Genomic DNA, 22,072 nt, shown 5'->3' with positions numbered 1-22,072 from the left:
CTCCTTTCAGGCCATAAATGACCTTCCCAGTCCTTGGCCTCTCACAGTAGTGCTTGATATTTCAGGAGCTTTAACTTGGTGTGCTTATCATTTCAGTCATGCCCTGTTTACGCTAAAATTGCCAACAATACAATAGAAGAAGGTCTGAAGCTCTGAGAGAATAGGAGATGATATATTGGAGTGAAAACTAATTTCCAACCTGTCTGAGGAAGCTGTCTTTCTCTTCCTCCCCCTGCCTGTGCTTTGCCTTCCCAATGACCTTATCACCACATTATTATTATTTTCTCTGATCTTGATTTATTATGTTTATGCTCTTCTACTTTTGGTTGTTAATTTAAGACCAGAATAAGGATATATATTTACTTTTGAAGCATGTGATATGTGCCCCCCCTCCAATCCTCCCTCCAACCCTCTTTTTTTGCTTTTCTTTATCTTAGTGTATAAAGTTATGAGTTAAATGTGGGGTGGGCTAAAAGATAGGTTCATGAATGATCCCTTTTATATTAGAAAGTTATCTTTTTTATTATTTTGCCTATATGTGACTGATTCCTTCTGTACATTTTGCCTGTGCCTGACCTTATTTTGACTTGAAAGAGCAGCTTAGGTCATAGCCATAAACATATCTATATCCCACCGTCTGTAACCCTATAACTGCAGCACATGGTGTTGGCACGTTAAAAGATTGGTTACTGGGACTTTGGATCAATGTCTGCATCCTTTCATTATCTGAATGACTGAATGAAATTCATCGAGCTAAATGGGATTAAGTTCGTCAGGCTTATTTATGTGAATGCTTGCATCAAGAGGATACTAAAATGTTTTATTGATCACTGAAGTTGATTGGCTGCTTTATTATTCAGCTCCTGAAAGCTTTAAAGTAGTTTATATTCAATACTGAGAACTGGCACAATTTTTACATGCAGTTGGTTGTTTTTTTTTAAGTTGTGGATTTTCTGTAAGATTCTGATCATTTTATTTACTTGTCTTTTTAGATTAGTGTTTCCAAATGGGCTTCCAAGTGAGTACTCCCTTGTTTCAATCTTCCGGGTGAGAAGAACTACAAAAAAAGACCGCTGGTATCTTTGGCAGATTTTTGACCAGTCAGGTGGCAGTCAGGTATACCTGCTTTAATGCTGTATATTAAGCTCAATTTTGAGGGAAAAAAAAAAAACGTACAAAATTTCTATATGAGTAAAATCCTCTTCTGAAACATTCTTTTTTCTCCCCAGGTATCTGTTGTGGTTGATGGAGGTAAGAAAGGGGTGGAGTTTTCTTCCCTAGGCCTGCTGAAGAACACACTTCGCTACACATTTAAGAGCCGTGACTTGCATGCCCTTTTTGATCGCCAGTGGCACAAGCTGGGCATTTCTGTACAGAGCAACATAGTCTCCATTTACATGGACTGCAAGCTAATAGAAAGGAGACTGACTGATGAGAGGGAAAGCATCGACCCCAGTGGACGCACTCTCATCACCACACGAGTAGAGGATGGACGGCCTGTAGATGTATGTCACAACATATTTCTCTTCTTTTTTTTTCTTAAAACCTTTCCCACAGTGTCTTTAGTTCAGTTGTAGTCTTCTAAATGAAGCTCACCAAAATACTTTAAGATCACACTTTTATGAGCATGTTTTGTTAATCTGCAGAATCTGTCATTGTGTTGTAATGGTTTACAAAAGTTGCCAGAAAGTACTACAAAAACCACAAATTCCACTTTGGCATTTGTTCACCCATGCTTCTGAGCAGAATCTGGCTTAAGTAGGATTAACAGCTGCTTTTTTACTCGGTGTAATTGGTAAATTACATAAGTCAGCGTGCAGCTGGAAGTCTTACCGAAGCTGCGTTTGAGCTGTTCTGCAGGCGAGGAAGATTGCAATCAATCGTGTGACAGCTTAAAGCTAGAACAGCTGACAAGCAGACAAATGTTACTTTCTGGAGCAATTACACGCATGTATTTGTCAGTTAAAAGAAGTACTTGATATGACTGTGAAACAAATGTGTGATGCTGTTGTGCTCCATTAACACCAGCACTTTTCAACAGATTGAGCTGAAACAAATTCTGGTCTTCTGTGACCCTTACATGGCTGAGATGGAAAACTGCTGTGAGCTGTTGGAGCCTAAGGTAAAAAAAAAAAAAAAAAAAAAAAGGGACAATGTTTGAGCACAGAACTTACACTGATGACTGCATGTGTATTTATCCTTCAGGTTATTGCATGTGTAATAAATGTCAGGGTTTTCCGACCATGGATCGCACTGACTTGTTTTACCATATCTAGTGTGCACAATAAACACAAAATTTAACAAGATTTTGGTTTCATCCAAAAGGACACATGTCCTCAGACTGAAACTTAATAACGCAGATCTTCTTTCTCCATAAAATCAATTAGAGCTAATGTTACAGAAAGTCTAGGTGGAGAGATGAACTTTAACCCCTTACCATTATCATCATCATCATGTTTAATGAGCATACTGTCAACCCAGTGTAATGGTAATCTTGGGGAATTGTTTTAACCCCAAAAGGGCATCATCAATCTGTGTGTACTCTTCTGACTTTCTTAGCCAACATATATTTTAGGCCAGGATAGTAAAGTGTGCTACATTACTTTGACTTCTGGAGATTTTTTTTTTTTTTCTTTCTTTCTTTGTTTGTTCTGCCTTGAAACAAACACAACAGAGGAAGGTGTCTAAATGGTGAAATTTCTGTATTGATCCAGTGTGGAGTCAAGAAGACATTTAATGGGACTTCCCCTCCCCCGGTTACAGCCCAGATTCCCCTGATGCTGTCTCAGCCAGTCTCACAGTCAATTGACAGATGTCACTGTCCAACTGAAAAGGTACAATCAATTCCTCCCAACAAGGGTCTCTAATTGAGTGAGTGTAATGGCTGTTGTAACTGAGCCAGTACTTATTTGACACAGCATGTACCCCATCTTTTATAGGAGCTAAACAACCCATTAAAAGACATTTATAACCAAAAAGTATTTTCTCTGGAAGTCAACCAAAGGCAGAGCAGACAGACTCTATTAACACAAACGCAGGTGTAAATGAACTCTGAATAGTGAGCAAAGTACAAGAATGACCCATCAATGAACTTATGAGGTGTCTCAAATCGTTTGTCTATAAAACAGGAAGATGCCGGTCTACCAAGCGTAGCTGGACTACCTGGAGAAAGGGGGGACAAAGGAGACAACATTTGTAGAGGCAACATTTTTATGACAATGATGATGCACGTGTGTGTTTGTTCTTTATTCAGGCTGAGAAATCAGTTGTTAAACGTTTGAGATGGAAAAAAATAAAATGGTATGACGTGACTAGATGGGCGGGATAACATTCAGCATCTCAAACCACAACTTGCTATGTAGTTTTGCTTTTTCTATTTTTGTTTAATGTAACCTCAGTTTGATACTTCACTTGCTGCAATATTGTGTTTTTGTGACGCTACAAGTTGTAAAGAATTTCTACACTGCATATCTGTCAAATAATGTTATTTAGGACAAATGTATATTTCAGCAATAGAGGAAGAGGGAAGCATTCCTGTCTTTTGTAGACAGCAAATGCCAGTGTTGTATTTATGACAAAGTTTGTTGTTCTGTCCTTCAGAGGACCCGCTGTACAATTACCTCCCCAAGGTGAACTCAAGATAAATGTGAATTAGGAAATCAAACATATGTGCAACCACTAGAAAACAAGTGTAGTGTAAGAAGAAAAGGCTTCTTTCCTCATGACAGCTCAATAGACAAGTTGAATTGTAAATTGTAAATGCCCACTTGCCGAAAATTGTGGGTGTTGTATCAGCTGGAGAACAAGACAAATGAAGGAGCTTTCAAATACTGAGACAGAAAGTGTCACTTTTTCTTGGTTTGGAGGATCAAATCCACTTTTTGTCTGTTTGTGCAAGGTTAAAGAAAAGCAGAGGGGAGAAAGCATGGAACTATGAATGGAATTCATAGCTGAACAGGTGGCAGTACTGTCTGGCTGATAAGACCAGATGGCTTTTAGGGTCCGTCTCATAATTACCATGATGTGGCTGAGGGATTAAGATACGTTAGGATGGCTACTTTGGTGTCTGGAAAACCATTCCTGAAAGGCAGAAAAGCAGCGAGCAAGCATTAAATTAGAACCTGGATAACCCATCCTTTTTTCTCCTCTTCCTTTTTCCTAGGTTTTCTTGTTATTTGTCGATTTTGTTACTTCAGATTCTCTCAGCATTTTAGGTTGCTTTCACTCATTAAGTGTATAATTAACCATAAATGACAGACACATGACATGATGCCATAATTTGTTCCAACTCTTATCGCAATTCCACATCAGGTTACTTTCCTACTCTCTGAAACAGACATTTATCTTCATGTTATTACATTAACTGCATGTTTGATAACAGATTTTACTAATTAGATTTGTGCATATGTTATAATTGGTTGTAATGATTCTTAATTGACAAAGTGGAGATAGGCTTTCAAGTTGTAATATGTCTGTGTAAGTGCAGTTACAGTGCTGGTGATGAATTACTCGCAGTTTGATGCTTGTTGGACTAGCATGTACCAGTCAGGAGGTATCATGTGTAGCATGTGGCATGTTGTCAGTGTCTATTGCTTTTGCAAATAGCAACAAGTTCCCATACTGAATAACAGATTGGGTTATTTGCCAATATCTATTAAAACCACATGAGTGTTTATTTGCAGCATCCAGGACAGTAGAAATAAATGGCTGATTCATTAAAAAAGTTTAAACAACTTATTTATTATATTTACTCATTATTTGACTTTATATATATATATATATATATAAATAAGTATGTATATAGATAGATAGATGGATAGATAGATAGATAGATAGATAGATAGATAGATAGATAGATAGATAGATAGATAGATAGATAGATAGATCGATCGATCGATAAATAGGTAGGTAGGTAGATCAATAGATAGGTAGATCAATAGGTAGGGCATGCGTTGGGAAAGTATAGCAAAGAGAACTTGTGCTTTGACAACTTGAATTCTTAGTTGCATTGTGGTCCACACTCCAGACTCGTTGGTGGCAATAGGTAATGGGATGAAAAAGACCCAAAAGCATTAAAAAGACTTATTAAGACATCACTTTCCCATCATGCTGGAATGTTACTCCAGCTTTTTTAAGATACAATCTTTGAAATGAAACATGAAAACCTGCTTGCGTACAACAGGTAGAACATACAGCTAAACTCAAAAATCACTTGGAGAGGGTAGACCTCCACCAAGCAGCTAATTTTTACAGAATCCTGTAAAAAAAAAAAAAAAAAAAAAAAAAGTCTGTGTTCACAATTCCCTCCAGATCCCTCCTAAAATATTATGGAATCTAAGTGAGACTGAGACCCTTTCTTAGAGAAAACGTCGCACAAAAATCCGCCCAGCAGTTTCTATGTAAAGTTGCTAACAAACAGACAGACAAACGTGGGTTAAAACATCTCCTCCTCGGTGGAGGTAATTAAAACACATTTTAACTCTGTACTCTAAGAGATTATCAATGTTGTTAAACTGACCCGTCTCAGTGACATATTTGGAAATCTGGATGAACTACATGGGTCCAGTTTTTACATGCCACACCTGCGTGCACATGTTATAATACTTCCCAAACAACCCATTATCTTCCACTCAAATATGGCCCCCACCCTTGATAAGTCACCTCCGACTCAAACTGCGACCCACACATAACACTTTAATGATCTTTGAAGGTGATTTATTTTCAACAGAACTTGTTCTTAACATGCTTAATAGAACTTGCATCACATTGCACTGAATCATATAATGTCTTTGAAATGGTGCTCCTCACATCATTTTAACCATTTTTTTTTTTTATTGCGTTGCAAAAGCAAAACATAGTCCCAGTCCTCCTTTCTTAAATTACTAATTCGGCTGCAGAAAAGTCTCTCATAGTTGGTACATAGTTGTTTTTAATACAACTATAAGAAACCGCAGTCGAATTTGTAATTTATTTATCTATTCAGGTATTTATTTTTGTATTTTACAGTTTGTTTGTTTTTTTTATTTTAATTTACTCATGTCCTTTTAATGATTTTTTTCAAATGAAAAAACACTGAGTTAAGTAGTGATTTAAGTAAGTCTTCCAGCATCAAAGGCCATTCCAGCATCTTTATTGTGATTTTTTTCCCGCAGGCTTTCATGTGCTGCGATTCACTGTTTCACACCTGAAATCTAATTTCAAGTCTTCAATTAAAAATCAATATCTTGCACCATTTGCTCACTTACTGAACAACAAAATTCATAGCAAACCCTATTACAGGCTCGAACGACGAATCAATGAAGTTAAGGAAAAACGCGACAAGAGATCACACATCCAACACTAAGCCCTCCAGGCCCTGCCAGCTGATGACACATCACCATTAAAGAAAAACATTCAGATACACACACACACACACACACATAGAGTTTAATTTCTCTTCATGTGCAACGCGGGCTCTCCTTTAAACGTTTTACAGCGTTTGCACAAGCAAATGTGGATTCTTTGCCAGAGGATACATATTAAAAGAACTGTAGCTCAGTGTGTTGAAATAATTAATAACAATTATAATCATTATGTTTTATTTTATTTTATTTTGCTCATAAAAACTTCCTCTAATATCATGAAATTTCAGTTATGGTCATTGTCCTGTCATTAGTGCAATAAACTTTTTATTTAAGTTGTTGCATCACTGCAGTAATGGCAGAATCTGTAATAATTACTTTCCCTGCTTATTCTGCTGTATCATAACTAACAGGCTATGTGTTTAGATAATGACACACAGTCTCCTGACCTATTTGGTGTTTAAATGTTAATGTTCCTCATTTGGTTCCACATATTTCCACCTTCATCCCTTCATCTGTGCATAATGCGAGGATTTCTTACTGAAATTGCAGACAACACATTTTGAATCTGGATAAATGACATAATCAGATTTCAGTACTGATTGAACAAATCCTGGTTGGAAGGATACACAAATGCACAGTGGCACTCTAAAATATGTAAATGCATATTAACTTTTTTTAATTAAAAAAAACATGTCACTGATCACTGAGTAAAAAGGTCATCTTGTGGTATTCACAGATGTTCATGAGGGGCAACCAGTGTGAGAAAACAGGAGAATAAATAGTTTATTTAGAACCATCTGTAGATTTCACTGGAAATTTCACGCTTTGACACAGTCACGTGCAGCAGCTCCGTATCTCTTATTCACTCTGACCTTTTTTGACATTGTTCTGCGGTTTGATTTTAATAGCAGTTCACTCCTGTTAATTCATATTGATCCCTGAATTTCCAGTGGCGCTCCACTGACTATAAAACAGTTTTTCACTCTTTTAGAAATACACTGAAAGGGGGGTAGCAAAGTCCGAGCGAATGCTGTTAATAAGGTAGGCTCATGAGACTTTCAATTACCAACAGGAGGATCTCATTTTTGTGTAAGATTAAAAAGAAGTCTGAGCATACTTACTAACAAATTAGCTTGACTTTGTAGAGATTAATCAAAGACATCTTGGCAGTTTAGAGCATTTAAAACAACCGTAATGAGAACTGCAGGCCAATCATTGTGACCTACACAGAGGGCTTCTTGGGGAAGTGTGAGGGGATTACTCTGGCTATGTTACTCCAATGGAAAGTACTATCCAGCAATACAGTGAGAGTTTGATGGAGGATTCTAATGCAGTGCAAAGGGATTAAACTGCAATGATTAATCCAGAATCCCTCAGGAAATTAGACAGATAAGTAGTGGGTTATAAGAATACAGCTTACTTGAAAGGAAATCCATTTTCTTTGGCCTTGCATATAAACCCTGGTATTTCCAGATTTATAACTCCTACGTGCACACACACAAAATAATGAGAAATAAATAGAAAAACATGTAAAATTATGAAATTGAAACACCCTTAATTTGTTTTTTGCACCACTTGCACCTTTAAATTCAACACATAGCCCATTGTGCTACCAAAGTCAATTTCCGACATAATTTCAGTGAAGATATTTCATTATGTCAACGGCTTTTTAACAGCTGCCTTCTAATGCTCTTATCATATTCATCAGTATTGAAATTTTATGAGCTTTCCTAAAAGGGTTCTGTGTGAGTCTGTCTGGAGAGTCTGAAAATATGAATGAATGGGGACGGAATGGACAACAGCATGTTAGACATGTTTCTACTATCATATGATGTTATAAGATTGATCTGTTTTTTATGACTATTGCAGCTACTGGATTTCTGTTATTTCCTGCAAATACTTAATGTCTATATACTTATTATTACAGAAAACTTATGAATACTTCTAGTAAATACTAACAGTAGACTACCAGTGTTGTCAGGAATAATGGGTAAAATAACATGTAATGAAATGTGATGATAGACAGCCGTTATATTTTCATTTAAATCCTAGTTTGCAAAAAATGCATTGAGAGGCAGTTAATTATATTCTCTTGTATAGTGGATTGTTCCTTATCATGTTCGGCAGTGTCTGCAAAGCTGTATCCTTAAGAAAAGCCACCTATGTCTTTTGATGCATTGCCTTCTTCGCTTCTTAAAGACAATGCAGCTCGCACTGCTGAGCTTTCTAACAGTTGTTTAGGATTGCAGCTGCTGAGCCACTGTGTCAGTAACAACTTGTGGAACAGCTGTAGCAGCAACACCGCTGATGAAATGACAAGCCTTCATGACGCTATTCACTAATGTGTGAACGAGAGACCTTTCACTAACTGTTGTCTGCGTTGTTTTTCATCACAGGGAGACTTGGGGGAGGCTGGACTACCAGGAAACCCGGGACTTAAGGTCAGTCACTCAATATGTACCATAAAAACCAAACTTGGTGACTGACATTGGGGTTAGTGGAAAGAATAATTTAAAAGAAAAAATAAAGTTTTCTTTTAAATCAGTGCTTTAGTGAAGCAACCATTGTGCTTGGCAGCACAGTCTGAAGATGCACTGAATAACAGGTGGCTCTTTTCATTTATCGATTTATGAACTCTGCCGCTGTCTCTTCCAGTCTCAGATGATTTTCTAACATTATTGGAAGGATTTGCTGGCTTGCTTTTGTGACCCTTTCACCGAAACACAGAAAACAAAGTAACATATAAATCAAATTTGCCCAACAAGCGGGTGCCTGGTCGGCGCACGATGGACAGTGCAGCTCCAGAGAAACATTTAATTCCAGGCACTGCTGTTTCTGGCTTGGCCATGTGCCCCCACTGCTGGACATAGTTGGCTGGTGTCCTGGATGGATGCCAGTAAGGAATCATGTCCACATCATTGCAGTCGCAACTCCCATGAGATGTTTGAGCTGTTTGTGCTTAGAAGTGGTGGGGGGGGGGGGGGGGGGGGGGGGGGGGGGGTTCTGAGTGCGAACAGAGCTCAATATAGATGGTGGAGTTTTTAACTGCTGATTGGAAAACAAATGACTTGGAGACTTATGCATGAGGAAATATATGCATATTTTAACAAACATCTCAGTATAGATTAAGAGATTATCAATGAGTTAAATTCCTATTGTCTTAGTAAAATTGTATTTCTCTTTTTAAAACTCACCTTTTAGGTATAAATCCTGGATTTTCATGTTTTTGTTTCTGTTTACTTATGAGTTTGTGTATCTCAGATGGTCATTATGATCTGCTTGAGTAAGGCAGTCCAGCTCTGATAACCAACAACAATCCCTCACGGTAACATAAAGTTGTTGCATTTATATGTTAAATTAAGAAAGTCCTGCATTGTTTTCATACAGCGGAGACAGAGGACATGAGATTGTGATTCTATCCTTTAAAGAAATGAAGAAAATACCCACACACATACATTCTAATGCATGCAAGGAATCGATTGTGTTGTAGATTGTTGCAGAAGCTGTTTCTGCTCTGGCAGTAAATAGGATTATTTCTGGATGTGAAAGATGGCTTAATCCGAAGCCTATTGCCATTGAAGACGTTAAGCTCAGTGTGGGGTGACTTACAGTATTTGCTCACAAACCTTGATATGTGGAATATGGAATAAGTCTTCATGGCGTGGCATCCTCCACTTGTGCTCACTGAGAAGGAGCTGGGGAAAAAAAAAAAAAAGACGGTTTTGTTGCACAACAGTGCACAAGAATAGTCTGGTGCAGCAGCAGTGGTATTGATACAAGTTAACAGCAGCATGCCGCAGTGCATTTCCTAGATACCCACAACTTCTCATTAGTATTCGATTGTTTTTGTCTATTCTCCCAAGATGGTTTGATAAACTCATTTATGGTGATTTTGTTGCAGAGTGAACATGTGAGTGTTGCTATTGTGGTACATATTTGGCCAAGACACACGTTTTCACACATTTTCAGTAGTCTTAATGTGAGAGCAACAACACAGCAATACAGCAGCTTGTTCGAGCTTTATGGGCTGGCCGGGGTCATTAAACTGTGTAGGTTACATTCTAATAACGGAGCAAACGAGCTCCAAGTCCTCGCACACATTTCTGGCAGAGTATATGGAAAGCAGACTGAGAGTAAGCCTCAAACAGCTTACTCACCAGATACATATAATCTCACACATGTTATATACTTTGCTGAGGCTGAAATACTGCAGCGAGATCGCTGACAAACAACACTACGCGAAATGTGTCATTTGGGTGTGTTTCTCTATCACTGTTGCTGAGATCCAAGAGAACAGTTCCTTCAAAGTTCAAATGTAGTTCAAATGAAGTTTGACTTTGGGATTTAATTTGTTTACATCAAAGTAAGAAAGTCTGAATTATCTGGATATGTCTGGAGGAATTATAGCATCTGACAGCCGCCTCCCGTTTCCATCTGTGTTTGGCATTTCAAGTTATTTCTGTCAGTTTTTAGTAAGATCTCAATAATTCTTACTGACATCTAAACTGTATCTTTAAGAAAAAACATGCAGATTTGTTTATATGTACTTTATTTTTTCAACCATAAAGTCTAATTTTAAAGCAATGTTTTTTTATTTTTTTCTGACCGTACAGCTGTGTTTCAGTCATTTTAATGACACAATATGCACAACCTTGAAGCAGTCTTTATTCTGAAGCGTCCTGGATGAAACTTCTGATTCACACCCATACTTTTAACCACCATGAATAAACAATATGTGGGAAATATATCATCACCAATATTCATAACCCATATTTAATTAATATGTTTATATATTTAATCATTTTAAATTGATAATTAACAGCTTTCTTGAAAGTACTTATGGTGTCCAAATTTTTTAACTGGTAGTGTATTAATGTAAAACTTTGAAAAGGTTGAGAAGACTTTTTGAACAACTGTATTTCCTCTTAATCCTATCTGACACAACGTACACTGGGTACAAAAGTAAAAAAAAAAAAAAAAAGACAGAAAATTCAAGCACGAACTTTTCAAGGGTCCTTTCTTGGCCTTTTAACTTTCAATCTTGTCATTGCAGGGAGAACTTGGATCAGAAGGGCAGAAGGGAATCAATGGAGAGAAGGTAAGTACTACTATCTCCAGCAGACATATATTCCATACATAGCACATCAACCCGATCTAGTTTCGTCGGGGAATCAATTCTTATAGGCTTTTCATTTTCTGTGTGATTCCCTGGAGGTAGAGGCAAGGCAGAATTTTCTGTGTGGCTGTTTTCAGGCACCTGTCATATCTGCTGAAGGAGATCTAACAGTGTTCTACTGTGGCCTGCAATGTCCTTCTGCAGTGGAGTTAATTGATATGTACCGAATGCAGCTTGGCATACTAATGGACTAAGCTCATTTTTAAAATTCCTGTAAGCACCTTCCATGTCATTTCAGGTCATTCTTTATTGCACACACTTAAATCTTGCTGCTGTGATTAAACTAATGTACAGTGGTGCTTGAAGGTTTGTGGACCTTTTTAGGATTTTCAATATTTCTGCATAAATCTGACCTAATTACAGATTTTTTACAGTAGTTATAACAGTGGATAAAGATTATTCAGTTCAGTAAAAAGAGGAAAATGTTTTAAGTAGTTTATTTAATTAAGTAAATGCTCTGATGTTACACATCTGTGTTTGATGAAATATGTGAATGTTTGTAATTAGGAGCTAATTTGAATGTGAAGTCTGGGTCAGGTGTTTTCTGTCAGTGTTAGATTTTGTTTCACTGGCAGCTGGAATTTAGCTAAAGTTCATGCAGAAAACCAAACAGCTGTTATAAAAAGCACTTTATGGCTAGAAAGGAAAATGCTACATTCTAACATACGGACAGCATCAATCTGTGGAATGCTTTGCTGGTCGTGGCCACAGCTTGAGCCTGCTTTGTTACATCTGGGTGAGGATGGATTTATTTTACCAGTTAATTCTGTAGTAAAATGACAGTACATGTGTCTGGGAACTGAATCACAAGAGAGAGTGGAGTCATATTTCCAGAGGACTCCGTGAGCACATGTGTTTCTATTAGACAATGCCAAAATGAAGTCACTGTTTAGAAATGACTCAATCAAAGCTTTGGCCTTCATCTGATAGAGAATGCTGTGGAAATATTCATTGTGAATATTTCATGGCGAAAAAAAATTGTCGAGCCAATGCCGCTATTTGGTAGGGTGTACAGGAGTGATAGAAGAAAAAAAAAATACTTAAGGGGTAGTCATTGCTGCAGGAGGTGGTCACACCTGATACTCTTTACAAAGGCTTACATATATATATATATATATATATATATATATATATATATATATATATATATATATATATATATATATATATGTGTGTGTGTGTGTGTGTGTGTGTACGTGTATTATGTAGATAGATAGATAGATAGATAGATAGATAGATAGATTAGTCTGATTAAATTAGTCTGATGATTGACTTCATCTGCTTGGGGGACTGGTGTGGAAAAACTTATATGTCAAGACTTATCTTAAAACACAAATTAATTACATTTCTGCTTTGATTTTAGATAGATCTTTTTTGGATTGAATTTAGATACAAAAAATGTATCCTTTTGAATATAAGTTTAATGCAATGTCTGTAATTGTCAGAGCTGCAATACTTTGATTTAGTGATTTGTTGCCATTTTTGACATGACTATCACCCTGTAATTTGAGAAAACACTAAAAAAAGAAAGAATAATTATTCAATACAGGCTGAAGATCTGTTCGCTTCCCTTACATGGAGAAAAATATTAAACAAACAAAGAAAAATAAAATAAATGACAGAACATATAACTATCTCAATACTTGCCCAGTATTGTGCAGATCTACTTTGTGAGAGGAAAAGAGCTCTGACCCATCGGGGCATGGACTATGGACCTTTTTGGCTGGCAGCAGGATGTTGGCAGCAGGTCCTTTTGGTCCCGCGGGTTTGAGGGAGGGTGAGAGCTCTTTGTCCTGCTAGGAAAGGCTGCTGCAGTCAGGGAAATGTGTTGCCATGGGGATGAGCACTGGCTCTGCAATATTGTTTAGAAGGGTGGTACGTGTTAAAGTAGCATCTGCAATGCCAAGACTCAACGTTTCCTGGCAAAACACTGCATTGTAATGAGGTTATCAGTGTTACTCACATTAACTTTACAGTGACAGCTTATCAATTTCAACTACCGCAGGGTGCAGCTGCTGTTTTTATTTAAATTTTACTGAAGAATTATACCTTGTCTTTTTTTTTTTTTTTTTTTAGTGTAATCAGGTTTTTAGACCAAATCTCAAAATGCACTTTTTTATAGGCTTCCCACTCTAAATAACAAAATAATATGTCATCCAGTGATTGTAAGCATGATGCTCTAGTAAAAGTTTAGTTATTAAGAATTCCAAGTAGTCAGTCAAGTAGATTTTTTTATTTGTTGATTGCAAGCTTTTCCTTTTTTCTTAACCAGCCTTCTTCTGTTTTTCCCAGCGTTAGCTCGAGAGGTGCTCCTCATATAAAAGTAATTGCAAATGAGCAGAAAACCAATTAAGGTTGGGGGGGATCTGAGCTGGCAGGGTATAAACTCAAGCATTAGTTTGTCCCTCCACAAACAGCATGGGTGCTTTTGTTCTAACATAAGTAGCCACTGACATCTTGAAAAGCAAGTTGACGTCACGTGATTATTTGCATATGAATGCCATAATCAGATTTATTTACATCCAAATTTGAAGTGGAGTAAGACCACCTAACTGGAAATTGACTGTGTTCACATGAAAAGCCGACTGATTTGTAGTCACAACATCGTGCGAACTGTAATGAAACGCTGTGAACGGGCACACACCACTCCCTGGATCATGCACAGTGTTTGCTGATTGCTACTTGTGCCTTCAGCACTCAGCAGTAAAGAGTGACAGACATTGCTCTTCACTCACCGGTGTGTTCATATCACTGGTGTGAAAACTGGGAACAGCTGGAAGCGGGTTCTTAGTGAAGAAACTGAGACAGTTTCCAAGTAAAACATCTGCTCAGAAATGCTCAAAATGGGGCTTTTAAGCAAAATTCAGAAAGAAAAGATCTGCCCTATGGACTGAAATCACATTTAGCTGTTTTTGTCAGACAGATCAGAACCGTTTTTCATCCACTGGGGTGGTCATTTTATTCATTCTGATAGTAAGTTCTGGAGTAAGTTTAACCCGTTTTGAATGTGTGTGTCGACCTACTCTGTTTACAGAGTTAAACCAAGTTTCTGAAAACTGCCCCGCTCTCTTCCACTCCACTCTGTGGGTGGCTGAGGGACTTTCACTTATAGAGACTTCGCTTAGTTAGAAATGTAGAAAGGGATGTTTTGGCACTAGGAAATTAGGAAGTAGGAAAGAGAGAACGAGCTCAGTTTTGGAAAGACAAATATGTTTGCCATGAGATGTTACTCTATTTTAGTTTCTGTTGGGTTTTCCATTGTCAAGCAATCTGTACAAAGCAGGGATTTATTCAACTCCGCTCTAATTCACTGAGCCACCTGAAATGAAAAAAAGTTGATGAAAGGCCGTCAGATTATAGCAGAATTGCCACCAGCAGGTGTGTTTGTCCTCCATTTCAGGTCTACATTATAGATAACAATGAGATAATCGATTTCATATTTAGCCATATTTAACACAAACACAGCTGCTCCTGTTAAATCAGGAGATACCTGCCTTATCTTGTTTGCCGAGCAAACAAATGACTCAATACATCCAAGGAGCTAACGTGTGTTAGATCTATATTTGTGCTGAGTGTCACAGTTACCCTGCAGCCGATGCAGTTTTCAGCATACTGTTACACATAAGGATATACTGCAATTTTTATGTTTGTGGATAAACTTATTGTTACAAAAAGTGTTTTTTTTTCTCTGATTCATTTTAGTAACTTGGGGAAAACAGCAGCTATATCCTGATGAGAGTAGTCAATGGGTAAAAGTGCTGTCCATCAGTTGAGACAGCAAGCAAGTAAAAACTGTCTGGAATCGATTAGGATCCTTCTCATATAGATTTAGTTTTGTAAACCATTTGTAAGAATCTTTTTTAACTTCCTTAAAAAGCTCTATGTGACTAATGACAACAGATTTCACTATAAGAATGGACAGAAAGTTACAGTTGTTATTGGTCCAATACTGATTAGTTGCACGGATCATTTGAAATGGGTGCGTTTGTTCTAATTCCAGGTAAGGCTAGTAAGTTTAGCTGATAAAATTACTTCCACTCCATCAGCAACAAGTGGCCTTAGCTAATGGAGCATTTGTTTTCCAAGAAATCATCTTTTGATGGGCTTTCCCAACCTGCTTGGATGGACGTGGTCATCCCAGATAAACTGGTTCCTGCAAACATGATGGTCAGCAGGATGTAGTGTGTGGACAGGAGTGATTTAATCTTTTTGTAACAAAAAGAGTATTGCAGCCCAAAGTACAATTTACTTACTGCTACGTATCATTAAGAATACAATCAGCTGGTATTTACATGTAGAAAATGTTGGGCTTTGTCACATACCCAGAGCACAAATATGCCTGCACAGATTATGGAACAGATTTGATTAACAACACTGCAGCCAAGGTTGTTTTTTTTAAGAACACATTCAGCAGACAAAAAGTTAAAAGGTAAAGGTGAAGACAAAGGTAAAGAGCAGGGCAAGCTAACCGATGAAACTGTTGTGCTCTGTTATTTGCAGTGTTTGACGACCTTGGTTGACTAGCTGCTGATGTGAGGTTAAAAGTAAAACCCAACTTTGCTGTGGAGCCCTGCCTCACCTAGCATCTACTTCAGATTCACTGCATCCCCTAGTCACAAGCAACTCTTCCAATCCTCTTTCATTAACTCTTCCGCTTGCTGAAGAACACAAATGTAGAATGTCACCTGCTTCTTGATTGTATTAGCATCAAACAGCAGCAGCAGGATCAATACTGTCCCCAGATTCAAAGAGGTTCTGTGCATTTGATGCAGCAGGCACAACAGCAGTAATTTGATTTATTATTTACATTTTTGGACTTGCCATTGTAATTTCACTTAGACAAACTAAATAATTTTCTGCCTAAGAAAACAGCTGAGCTGCCACGCTTAGTTAAAGTTCATGGAGTAAAATCATTTGAACTCAAGCAGCCATGTTCAGAATAAATCCAGAGGTGCGCAAAGTTTTTTTTTTTTTTCTTTAAAAGTCCAAATGCTGCTTCCTCACTTTTACCCCCTCATGTATCAGGTTCATCACTATAGAAAAATTTCAGTCTTGATCTAGAAATAGTATATTCAGCCTGAACTCCCCTGCAGTAAATAAAAAATGAGGAAAGGATAGCCAGCTTGATAATAAAATTCATTACAGTCAAACCTGAAAGTCACTGTGGACATTTCTGTTGGTTCAGATTGCATTTGACATATGAATTAACACGGCTGAGGTAAAAGTAGTTGAGATTTTCAGGTAAATAGATAAATAAATAAATAACAAAATAAAATGTCTTATTATTTTCAACAATCCAGACCAACAACAGCCCACAAGGTGTCCAGATTAGACTGGAACCACTTCTTCCTTATAAGTCACCTGTTACTGGCTGTTACTTAAAATCTGATCAGAAAAATAAGAATATAAATTTTAGGTTTTAAAATATCTAAATATTCATTTTTTGTGGAAACATTTGTTTGCTGGTATTGTTAATTTTTAATTTGACTGTTTCTCAGAAAATAAATACAAACACTGCTTGCAGTGTTAATTCTAATCAATATGATTTATTTTGGTTTGCTTAAAACGTATCTTTTAAAGAAAATCCATTGAATTTCTTCCCTCTAAAGAAATTGCAGCATTAATCATGCTGTGATGGGCTGTTCATAATGAGCGCTCTCTGTGTGATTTATTTGAATTCTTGACCTAACCCTGTATTGGCTTTAATGTGATACGATGGCTCAACACTAAAATAAAAGATAGGCTGTAACCAGTCCTTGTGACTCATCAGTGAGCTCAAGCATGGCCACGATTAATGGCTTAAAACCAGTATCCTCTGTGTCTCCATAAGTGAGTGGATGAAGTTGAGCCTCATCGACTCAATAAGACCATGTCCTACGAGTTAATCACTTACAGTAATCAGCTCTATGAGACTTGAGTGTCCCAAAGACAAATCGGATCGGATGTGCTCTCACATTGAATAGGTAGATTTGATCTAATCCTGTAAGTAAATACATATAATATGTGGGGGAAATTATTCATTATTACCAAGTAAAGCCTAAGTAAATGACTGTCAAGTCAAACAAATAGTCCTTTTTTTTTAAACTGATCAATCAGGGTGTAAAGTTTGTAAACTTTACACCTTACAAACTTTACACCAGCAAACAAGTTCAGTGTTTCTAGTATACAGATTTAAACACCCTTTTCTCCGTCGCATCATTTATAGCACAAAGGATGAAAGACTCAGCATATACAAAAACAGTTATCATTAATCTGATCATCAGCCGACCATGCATTCCTCTTCTATCTGGTACACAGCTGGTTTATTCTCATCCTGACAGAGTGAGACGACTCTGCAATGACAGTAGTTTCTTATATGTATATAATATGAACAGAGTAGAATGTCTTATTTTTCACATCATATCAAGGTGAAACACATTGTATGAACTAAGGATAAGACATGAAAGGCATCATGATTTCTGCAACGACACTGCTTTTTAGTCCTGTGGATTCCATTTAATTTTATGTCAGCATTTTCAGTTTTGAAAAAGAAACAAAAGATAATTTAATTCAACTTCAGTGAACAGTGGTCCCAGTGGTCTGTAGTGTATTTGATAAGTAAAAAAAGAAGCATCTGGGATGGCGAGAGAACAGCAGAAGAAGTCAATTTTGCAAACAAACTTGATGATAATTTCAGATGACCTATTTTCTCTTAACTACTTTTGTGATGGACTTCATTACCCAAACTGTCCTTTTACTTCAATTAGCTCATATTCCATTTTTAAAGCTAGTATGTTATTTAAAGCTTCTGTTGACACCTGAGAAACCAGAATTCGGAGTATGAGCATGTGATGTTGTATCGTTTTGCAGAAACACCTCCTGTGGGACGGGGGGGAGGACACTGTGTTATCTTGTGGGTAATTCAAGTTACATCGGTGGACACAGGGTGTTCAGCTGCAGAGGGAAGTGTCAGAGAAAAAGAGTCCAGCAGCGCTGATAGAACATGATATCTCCAACGCTGGAGGATCTCTGGCACTGTACTGTGATATCCCCACACAATGGAGCATAGTTTTATTTATTCAGAGTGTAGTAGACATGCTAATTAGCGATCTTTTCCCATTCTCATTGTCAGTGTGGCTAGACTTACACCACAGTGACTGCGGTGGCGTATCGCTGAGTAAATGGAAAGTCACAAAAGGCATTTCCTGCTGTAACCTCCCTGGCATTTGTAGGCCGGCACTCAAGATATCCATGTTACTTACAGATCTTGTTCCACAGAGCTTTAAATGTCTGTCATTCAGTGTGACAGAATTTCCCCTACAAATACAGCTGAGAATGTACTATACCTTACATTTTTATTTAGTCTCCAATATTAGGGGGAAAGTAGTTTGTGATGATTAAATTGTGTACTGTAACTGAAATATGCAATCATTCTACCCCTTGTCAGACAAGGGCACTGACCTGCAGCTGCTCTGCCTGGTAAAAGCTATAAGTAAACATAATTAGGCTGCATTTGTCCGTCCCTTACTTCCCCGGGTTTGTTTATTTGCTTGCTTTAGTTGTCTTGTGCTGGGGAGTTGCCAGATTGTCTTATGGCCCCACCGCTTCAGGAGTGACGAGAAACAGTGGTGTGTGTAATTAGCAGGAAAGTGCGCACAGCTCCCCACAGTGTTGTGACCTCATGCTGCAGGAACAACTGCCACACAGCCGCCACAAGCCTATCTCCCTCCTTCATCCTACCCTTCCAATGCAACAAAGCCCACAGCTTGCAACAGAGACTAACAATATATATCCGTTCCCTGTAGTCTGCTTCCCATCACGTCATCATGCACCTGAATTGGACCTACAGGCTCACAGCTAAGTCCATTAGAAAGAAGTGCAGCATCTAAACAAGGCTGTGGTGTGGAAGGTTGGAGGAAATAAAAAAGCCTTTTCCCCTTAAGGGATCATTAGATGTTTCCTCTTCAGAGATGAGGCTTTTCTTACTTTCATTTACACAAAACAAAGTATAAAATAACAGCTGAGATTGTTTGAAACCCTGAAGTTTAGATTGATTGTCTGATTTTAAGAGATCTTTTGTTTGTTGACTTGCAGTGTCACCAAATATTAGAAATCTGGCTTTCTCAGAACTTCTCACAATCTACAAGACAAAAAAAAAGAAAGAAAGTATGTTGAAGTTCTTCAAAGATTTTTGATAGTAGAAAAAAAATATATATATCCAAATTATGTTGTTTCCACCATAACATGCAGTTCTTCAAATTACACAGTAAAGAATGCAACATGCATAATGTTTCAAAGATGTAAAGCTATTTAAGGTTTTTTATGAAGGAAAAAGCGCCAATAAATAAACATAATGTCAGGAAAATTTGTTGTATGTTTAGTTGGAGAAAGCAATGAATATTGTTTTGACTGAGAAAAATCATGAGTTCATTCATCATATTTTGCAAAAAAGATTTTCTCACTTTATTTCAGCTTTTTTTTTACCTGATTTCCCAACATGCATGACACCATTTATTGTTTTATTACATTAGATTATGATAAAATCAAACAAGCACAATCTTTGAAAAAGCTCTACTGCTCACACACTTCCTGCACCCTTCGTACATAAATACTATATGTATATTGACGAATTGTATTCCCAGCCGGGCACTATAACAGGATTACCAGGTTTATAGTGACAAACAGTGGATATAAACCTTATAGTAGCTGCAGTGCAGTAAAAACTGCCAAGACCTATAAAACTGGACACAATAAACAATAAATTAAAACTAAAGACTTTAACGTGTTTGTTTGTTTTTTTTTCCTAAAACAATGAATGTTTAGCAGATATAGCATTTAGATTTCACCATAATTCTTCAGTACTGTTTAAATAAAAAAGGACCAATTCTGAGGCACTATAATGCTCAATGTAAAGCAGTAAATTAATCTAATCTGATATATAAATAGAAGTAAAGTTTATTTTATTAAAAAATTGAGTTAACCAATAAAAACTGGTTAACCCTTTAGTATTCCCATGGGTCACAGGTGAGTGTTCCTGCAGGGTTGCAGGAATGCTAAGGGGTTAAAAGACATTTGTGTATACGTATGCCATGTCCATTAAGTGATGGCTCACTTTTTTGATTGCTCTGCTGTTTTTGTGTTCTTTACTCAAGCGTTTGTGCATTCACACACAGCCTCTCTACTTCACAAGTCTAGTCACAGACGGCGCAGTCATCTGTATAAGTGTGCAAGCTTAATTTTTGGCAAAACTTGATTAAATGTGACTCATTCCTGGAAAAGTGCTTTGTTGACTGACGGTATTAAAGTTTTTTGCCAGCAGAATACGTTTATCAGATTTGCTACAGCAGTCGTTGCACTTGACTGGTAAACAGGATGAGCAGCTGTCATTCAAGTAACTGCTGAGGAAGTGACTTGTTTGCTGACTGAGCTTCTGTCTGACATGAATTTCTGATAAGGACATGTGCCACTATAAACTAACTCCTCTTCTTACAAACTTTACACCAGCTGCATTATTTAGTTTGTATTATGGTTGTTCCCTGTCAGCTCTTATGTAAACCGGTTGGCTGATGACCGCAGTTGGCTGGAGGAAAGGATGCTGTGGAGGGAAAGTCTATTTTACACCAGCACTGAAACATTAATAACAGCAATACGTAACATTATAGTAGCGTAAAATGAGCTTTTAGACACAAACAAACATTTAAAAGGACTGCCAGGAAGATATGTTTGCTGAAATAAAGACCCAAGTGTGTTTAAACCCCTCAGTGTCATATGTGGTATTTGCATACATCCTTAACAAACAGGATACAAACTTTGGCAACTTTTAAATCAGCACTGCTGAATTAAATATTCACAGACGGGTGTAGCTGTAACAGATAAACTTACCCACTAAGGCAGTACAGGAGTAATAGGACACATAATAATGACTAAATAATTTAAACATTATCTGACAGCAACAGTCAAACTTTTTCCAACTTCATTGTGGACTAATTTTCCTTAAATGACTGCAGTGTGGTGATATTGTGTTAATCCTTTTGTTTAAATATCCTGATGAAGACCTTTTCGCTCGGTGGAGTCGCTCTAAATATTCTTAAAGTTCAGATCATAGATAACAGGTTGATGTTAATAAAAGCAACAGCTCAGTTTTATATGCAAAGCGCCAGTTCACAGCAGAGTCATCTCAAGCACTTTGCAGAGAAAAATCTGTTCAATCCAATTCATTAGAATCCATTCTGTATGCAGAAAAAAACAAAAAAACAATGGCTTTGCAAAGGAAACCAGTGGATTGCATCAAAATCAGTCGATTGAATGATGACAGTGACAGATAGATTTAGATTGTTTAGTTGTGGACTTCTCTGCGATGGACAGAGAGCCTTATTTTGCCTCTGATAAACTTGGTCAGTATGTATATGATAGAGAAAAACTTGGTTAGCCCGGACGACGATATGGACCACACTGGACTGTCTGTAATATTACAGATGTACAACAAATGAATGTGATTAATGCAGTTTTTATCAGGTTAAATAAAAAACAAGAAGACAATATGAGGTGATTTGTAATTGTATTGAGGAGTAAT

At 37.3% G+C, this 22,072-nt stretch overlaps 1 protein-coding gene across 4 annotated transcripts in view; it reads left to right on the top strand.

The window, feature by feature from the left end:
• Positions 1-22,072, top strand: part of LOC306762248 (uncharacterized protein) — a 119,570-nt gene that overhangs the window by 8,750 nt on the left and 88,748 nt on the right. For all 4 annotated transcript variants that reach the window (XR_013771495.1, XM_079248689.1, XM_079248688.1 and 1 more), the window contains exons 5-10: positions 993-1,116; positions 1,230-1,505; positions 2,042-2,122; positions 2,715-2,834; positions 8,741-8,785; positions 11,398-11,442. Coding sequence is in view for 3 of the 4 variants with exons in the window: in XM_079248689.1 (XP_079104815.1) it covers positions 993-1,116; positions 1,230-1,505; positions 2,042-2,122; positions 2,715-2,834; positions 8,741-8,785; positions 11,398-11,442 (691 nt within the window). In the remaining variant the exon portion in view is untranslated. The remainder of the gene's footprint in view (positions 1-992; positions 1,117-1,229; positions 1,506-2,041; positions 2,123-2,714; positions 2,835-8,740; positions 8,786-11,397; positions 11,443-22,072) is intronic.

The sequence above is a fragment of the Telmatherina bonti genome (assembly GCF_933228915.1).
Source record: "Telmatherina bonti genome assembly, chromosome: 11".
Lineage (NCBI taxonomy): Eukaryota > Metazoa > Chordata > Actinopteri > Atheriniformes > Telmatherinidae > Telmatherina > Telmatherina bonti.
Note: the sequence above shows the minus strand (reverse complement) of the source record. Positions and strands in the feature narration are given on the sequence as shown.